At 32.6% G+C, this 7,786-nt stretch overlaps 1 protein-coding gene across 1 annotated transcript; it reads right to left on the reverse strand.

The window, feature by feature from the left end:
- Positions 1–1,395: 1,395 nt before the first annotated feature.
- Positions 1,396–5,125, reverse strand: LOC108777674 (uncharacterized). Its single transcript, XM_018544620.1, has 5 exons — positions 5,056–5,125; positions 3,782–4,012; positions 3,614–3,629; positions 2,806–2,910; positions 1,396–1,947 (listed from the first exon to the last, which is right to left on the reverse strand). Exons 2-5 carry the CDS (start codon positions 3,980–3,982, stop codon positions 1,901–1,903), a joined length of 369 nt encoding a protein of 122 aa, XP_018400122.1. The 5' UTR covers positions 3,983–4,012; positions 5,056–5,125; the 3' UTR covers positions 1,396–1,900.
- Between the last annotated feature and the right edge of the window lie 2,661 nt (positions 5,126–7,786).

Below are 7,786 nucleotides of genomic sequence, written 5' to 3' on the forward strand. Positions count from 1 at the left end.
CAGGGTTAAACTGTAAACGATTTGCGTTGTTCTTTCTCTCTCTTTTTTTAATACATATTGCATAGAATATATAAACTGTTCCTGCAGAAAAGGGCAAATGTCGAGGACGCTTGCCTTAACATTTTTTTTCGAATCAATTGTTTGTAAAATCAGATTTTTCACCAGGATAAACATATGGGTTGGTTTGAATATTTATTTATTGAGAGAAACATTTTAAACTCTATCCCGAAGAAAGCTATTATATCACAAGCATTATTGTGTTTTCTTCGAGAATACCCTGTGTAACGATGTAATTGTACACTTATATCTAACAGCTTATATCTAATGTTGATTGACACAGGTACATTCAATGTAAGTACGAATAACACACGTTCGTTTGGAGTAATCGATTAATTATTGAAATTTATCTTTGCAGCTGATTAATTTGTTTTATTACGCACAACACAATTCGCGCACAAGTAACCATTTCCGCAATATTAACGAGGTTTTGCAGATTTGGGAAGAATAAAATAAATATGATAATGCTACTCACACACATCTACATTTCTGATAATAACATATATGTGTTGATAGTTCCATACCAACGGTATTGATCCGGTTCTCCTGTGCCTAACAAGCAATAGCGTTACGGTTGCTAATCTAAGCAACGAAATCCTCTTTGATAATTTTCGAGTCAAAACTAATATTGACGACGTCACACGGAGCACGGTACATTTTGACTAATTCTTTTGTTTGACATTCTATGACACATAAATACACGTAAAATGTATAGTTTAATCTAAATTTTTTCTAGTCACATGCATTATTGCTATGCTTGATAATGCTTTAAAACTTGAACGGATGTAACCAGGTATAAATATCTCTGAATTAATTGAAAATCGTGTGTATATTCTTTTCAAATATATTTAACAAATTTTAAACCGGTAAGTGAAAATATACGTGATATAATCTTTTGTTAGGATATCATATAATCTTTATACAATTAAAAATATCCGATATGTCAAATTTTATTCATCTCGTAAATCTCGACGGTATAATATGCGTCATATCGTTTCTTTCTAATTTTTTTACATTTTGACGTTTGCTTATAAATTCCAATATTTAATCTTTCAACTTGTGTACATAATATAAAATTAGCATATACACGTCATCACTTTGTTAGCTTAGAGAAAGATATATAAAAACGTTAAAATCGAAATATTTCAAATTGTAATTAATTATATACAAAAAATGCATTTTTGTATGTTAGATCAAAGTAAGTTTTATTATATTGCAAAGAATGCGAGAGGAACTATCTGTCACGCGGCATTATTGCCAAGGTGCTCATTTGAGAAACTTATAGAAATGGAAGGCATAATAAAATGACATATACTTTGAATAAAATAAAGAATTAACTATTGCTATTAACCATTGCTATTAACTCTTTTTTTTATCAAATTACTCTACGAAGCGTCTGCCTTAAAATAAAGTACATGAGCCACTTCCAATTATATACTTATAGTTACCTCTGCCATTGAACACTAATATAGCTTCCTTCACGCTCGGCTGCACAGCAGCCACAGCAGATTAGACTCTCGTCTTTTCTCATAAGACATTAGGAAAATTAATAATCAGGGCTTGTATCGATAATGACGATTTATGCCATACTACAGTAGTCTTCATTGTTTACACGCAATCAATGGCAATTAATATACCTTCGTGTTTTATTTTAGCCAGATTTAGAAAACGAAATTTAGAAAGCCACGCCGATTTTCATAAATACGCAATGTCGTTAATCGTAGGAGAGACACGATTCAAGACACGAATTGATAATGAAAAGAACTTAATCCTATTTTGTTTATTTGTTTGCTCGTGACAAGCTCGCACGACGGAACGAAAAATCCGGGGTGTCGTCGAACGGTTAAGGTCTTGTGAAGCGATACCGGTACGGAGTCCAGGCGAACAGTTCTAAATAAAAAGAACACATATCCATTGTGTATCCATCGTTAACTTGCCATACATCTTCTATAACTATTTGCTTTTAGCATGCAAGTGGTACCAGCGCGGAGAACGTCGCTATAATCTCGTCGTTTTCGCTTGGAATTGCAAAAATCAGTATGCACTCTGAAAACGCCCAGCTCGCTTTATATTTAAAAGTAAAGTATTTTCCTCCTACTACTCCTTTAATTGATAATTAAATTTCCGTTCGCTATCCTCAATCTGCAGTCTGTTTTGATGCAAGCTGCCGTTTCCAGTTGCGCTTACTACTCCGATGATGAAACATGCCAGATTGCTATAGATCTGCTACTTAACTTATACCGATGTCTAGGTGAAAAAATATAAATATATACAGTATCATCTAATGTGAATTTGCACATGATAGTAAAAAGATCTTGCAAAGTAAATGCGTGTTGCAACAATAAAACAGAACGTCTGATGATGAATATTGTATAAACATGTATAAATTGAAGGATCATAATATTGGATGATTTACTGAATGATTATATTGAATGAGTACCGAACGATTCGACGGCAATCAGTCATTGTTTCATACGAGAGATAATAAAATAAATTGTAGTAAAAATCAAAAGAACATTGTTCTTCGTTAATTAACGAAGGAATTAAAACGATCGCTTTTCGAATCGATCGGTGTGATTGACTAGTTTTTCTTCTACCTGCAGGTGATATATGGATGAAGGATGTCTGCAGTCTGATCGATGGTGATGCGATATGACGATGAAAGAGCGCGATGCAAAACTACTTGTTTGTAAAGGAGGCTGGTAATAGCGTGGCGGCGGTCACTACATGAATCGCTCTACGATTTACCATGGTTAGTGAAGCACGGGCAAAGCGCATTCAGAATACGATTGCAGAATCCACGCGCTCGATTGTTCCAGCCAGCGATGGTATCGCCACCTTTCAATCTACTACCTGCACACACACACACGAATAGCAAGTGTGTTATAAATATCAATCTCGAAAGGTAATTATAATTGTGCCATGTTCTATTTTGCAAGTTACAGCTCTACGGGGTGTCCCACCCAACTTCGTCTGAAATATCTCCGTTACACTATTGATGGCACGAGAAAGTATGTAAGAAAAAAAAAAATGTCAAAAAAAAAAAGTTAATAACTTGTATTTAATAAAAAATTAAACGATTTAATAACTTATAAATAAATAAAGCTACTAGTTTATAAACATAGATCTTATTTATAATCTTAATTGTGTCTGTACAAATTTTTTTTGTTTTCATATTTTTCCACATTGTGCCCAGAGATATTACACAAACATATTTCTATTTGTTAATTCAAATATGTGTCTATATTGAATATAAATTATATTTATATTTAATTATTACCTACGTGTGTTCACCGACATCTATAAATTTTTTTCATTATTTCTAGCATTCTAGCTGTCTATTATACTTATCGAACTATTATCTGTCTCTTCCCGTATAATATCTACTTTTTTCCTCTACCTTTCCAGAATATAAAATATTTACCATTTATATCCACCTTTTTTCCCCTTTATTATAGCTGACGCGAGTGAATTAAGAATGTTTCAATCCCGTAAGTTAGACAAACATTTATTGTAAATAGTAAGAAATATAAAAATCAGAGCAATTTACACTTACCTTCGCCTTCAGCTCCCTGTAACATAAAAAAAGAAATATTGAATTGTTCGATTTTTTACAATATAATAAACACTGCGGCCTCATTAATAATTAATTACTCTTTAAGTCTTGTTTACCGTCGTGAAATGTTTTAGTTAAATAAATTATATAAATCGCGAATTTATTTACCTCCGATTGAATCTTTCTTTTCGAAGCTTCTGTAGCAGCCGTCTCTATTACTTCGCTAATAAATTTCGTGGTTTCTCTCATGAGCTCCTCATCCTCTTTGAAGGCCTCCTTCCTCTGTTCTAATGTTCCTGTCATTAAGTTTTTTTCATGTTCCTCCATATTGATAGTGGAGTGAAATGATATAGACATCTGTTTGGTCATAATACCATTGACAACGGCAATTTTCGTGCCCTAATCCAAAATTAAAATTATTCTTCGTCAAACAAAAGAATCTTAAGCAAATTAAGTGCGAAATTTTCTTAATTTACATACACACATTGCAAATATTTACCTCATAGAAAATTCAACGTATAAGAGGACAAAAAATGTAATAGTTTAATAAAAGATAAAAATCCGATGTGTATGGAATATGATAATGAGCAATCAATAATTTTAGAATGGATATAATCTCTTTCTCTCTCCTCTCTCTTTCTCTTTTTTTCCTTTGTGATCAACAGCTTGATATTAATTCACTAACAAGATTACTACGTTCGACCCCTCATGTTTTCAAATCATTCGCGCATATACTGATCAATGATTGACGAAAACAGGGGTTGAAACCGATATAATTTTGATGTTTTCGATATTATATATAAACGCATAGCAATGGTTGCATATAAATGAATAAATAAATAATTTAAAAATATAAATAAAAATGTTAACAATAAAGAGAGTTAAAACGATATAATAATTTAATATCATCTCTTAAATAAAATTATAATGTGGACATAAGATTTGTTTTCGTTCAGAAATGAATTTAATATACATATTAAGTCCACATTATAATATTTTATTTAAGATTATTAAGATTTAAAATTATTAAATATAAGATATTAAATTATTATATCGTTTTAACTCTCTTTATTGTTAACATTTTTATTTGTGTTTCTAAATTATTTATTTATTCATTTATTGAATGAGTTTATACAATTAAATAAATACAAGGTGTAATTGCAAATGATAAATTACGATCGTTAGCATAAAGTCTTTACTTTGACAATTCTACAGCATTTGATACAAAAACTGATAAAAACAAGTCACGATTTTGTAAAATTATTCCAATAGATTTAATTCTAAACAAAATTAAAAAAAAATAGATTGTGTTGTGCATTTAAATTGCCTACTTTAAAAAAAAAAACGCATACTACGTTCTATCTGCATGCGTGTGAATTCTTTATGCATCTGTCTAATTCGTTATTCACATTTAATCCATTTCACAGATTGGTAGAACTCACCGTAGTTACACCGGTTTTGATTCCAACATCCAATCGGCATTCGAAACCGCCACCGAGACGAACGGTATCATCGCTGAATTTCCAATCAACGCAACAATAAGTACGTATGACAGAGAACACCGACGTAAATACGACGGCGGATGACGGATGTGCTACAGGTGGTGTGAGTTATTTCACCGCACACGCACGTACCGACACTCTACGTACACGCGCGTATTATCCCGGGGATGCCGATGACGTGGATGCAGATCGTTCAAGGCCGGCTCAAGGCGAGGTCTACAGTCGAGGTCAGCCGGGTTTATTTGATTGCCGATAAAGAGCTCTGGATCTGATGCCGGGCTATCCCGAGCCGAACATAGCCGGTTGCTGCGACGAAATCCTCATCTGGAACCAGGAGACTCGTCTTTACGGACATGGACTTGGCCCCCTTGACGGGGGTAGGAATAGAGGGATGATGTGTCTCAGTATTCGCGACGTCGAACGGGGCGAAGTAAAACTGACAGAAACAAATAAACCTTCATCTTCTCTTTCGTCGCTTCTTTGACGGGCTCAGCGCTCCGTCAAGTAATGATCGACGCGAACCAGACGAAGCTCTCTTACCCGACTGGATATTACCCCACAGCCATACTCGGAAACGGAGCATGCGTCAGGCAGCTATTAGGTTTTTATATCTTTGCTTCTATACCTCGCTTATCAGGCGCGAATATGTACACATGCGCGTACACATACATGCATACACGCGTGCATTTACTGCCCTTATATTTCACAGATACGTCTATCAAGTGACTGAAACATAAGATAAAAACTTCATAATATAAATTGTCGCGCAAACAATACAAACGCTGATTATCATTCGCTAGACCCTGCATAAAGGATTAAAAGCAACATTAGTGAAAAAGTGTATTTTGCAACATTTTGCAGAAGATTAGAGTTTATGATCCACGGATCTCGTTCTATTATTTTGTTTTATAGAATCTGTAAGGAAATAATACATCCGCATAAAAACAGATTTATTATATTTAGTACATATATGCATATGTAATAAAAAATTTAAAACAGTAATTTGACTCTTCGCTTTTACTTCGTGTAACACGCTATTACAGTATTATGCAATAATATGTTTCTACTATAAAGTAATGCAAAGCTTTTAGTGTAATATTTAATACATTACTTTAAAATTCTATAGAAAACTCGGCGAAATGCCTGTATTTAATAATTACATACTGTCCAATGTATTATAAAAAAATAGGTATGAGAGATACTTGTTGATTCTGCATCTACTCAATAATAATGTTGCACTTATCGTGCTCCATATAATTTTGTAATAATACAGTACTATAGTTACATGTATCAAAGTTCTTATGATGTTGGTTGTTGCACTAATTTTGTAATTAAAAAAAGACATTTACTTCTTTCCTTTTAGATACACATAATTACAAAGAGTAAGGATAAAGATAAAGAAAAAAAGAACAAATTTGAAAAATAAAGGCTATGAGTCAACGCAAGAGATGTGTATATTGCTAATATTAGAATTTAATAACATAATTTTAAATACAAACGTTTCAACCTACATTAGGAGGTCATCTGCAGTGTAATTAATAAATATACAAATAGTACAGCCTTTATTTTTTTCAAATTTGTTTTTAAATTATTGAGTCCAAGTATACTGACTTCGTTAAAAGAAAAAAGCTTTTCTACCATCGCAGTTGTACATTTCCTTTAAATAACGATATATAAAGAGTTTGTGTTTAAAAAAATTTTAACCGAAATATCGTATAGCGTATAACATATTAACCCTATCTAATGTCTTACAGTACGAGGTACAGAAATGCTTTTTACGCATTCCACTCGATTACATCATTAAGAATACAGTGCGAGCGTATGTCTCATAATTGGTGTCAACTGGTCGCAATTAATGACACGTACGTAGCCGAGTGTCAGTTCCTCGTAAGATAAGCAATTTAGTAATCGCGTCATCCTCAGATAGCATAGTAACGTTTTAAAAATGTATTTAAAAACGTACATGTTGGACGTTTCGGACATATTAAAAACATCCGGATTAGATCCATAGATATTTTAAAAACGTTTTATATATAAAAACATTCATTTTAGGATGCAATGGACTAAAGCTGGATTAAATTATAATATTAAATTAAACAAATTTTAGACCACAATCCAGATAAAATGATTCTTATATAGATTTGTTGAAAAATTTTTAGGATATAGCCAGATTCTGATTTTCTAGGGACTCTCTGATTGCACGCTGGAAGCAAAAGACTTCAAACTCTTAATATTATTACAAACAACAATAAGCTTTGCTGCTCGACGCTTTCTGAATTAAGCTTTAATTTGGTAAATTTTCGTTTACCGAAGGTAACAAAAGTAAAACTCCTCGTACAATTTTAACAAAATTTGCACTTGTCAAGTCAGCGAAAGCAACACGTCGCGAACAAACTTAGAAAATTGTTTGCATGAGATGAACATTTTTTAAATGTCCAAATGTAAACATAGTTTGTACATTGAATAACGTACGTTTTTAAAACATTCGTACTAAGTCCACGTTTGAACGAGATTGAAACCAATTAAATCTCGATATCCAATGGATGTTCTGTCAAAATGCTCTCTGTCTTGGGCATAAAATATTAATTTATATTAAACATCAATTGCAACATGTACATATCAAATAAAAAGTTGCAACTGTGTAGTTTTTCGAGTACTACTTAATTTGTTA

This window comes from Cyphomyrmex costatus, unplaced genomic scaffold, assembly GCF_001594065.2.
Source record: "Cyphomyrmex costatus isolate MS0001 unplaced genomic scaffold, Ccosl1.0 scaffold455, whole genome shotgun sequence".
NCBI classification, from domain to species: Eukaryota; Metazoa; Arthropoda; class Insecta; order Hymenoptera; family Formicidae; genus Cyphomyrmex; species Cyphomyrmex costatus.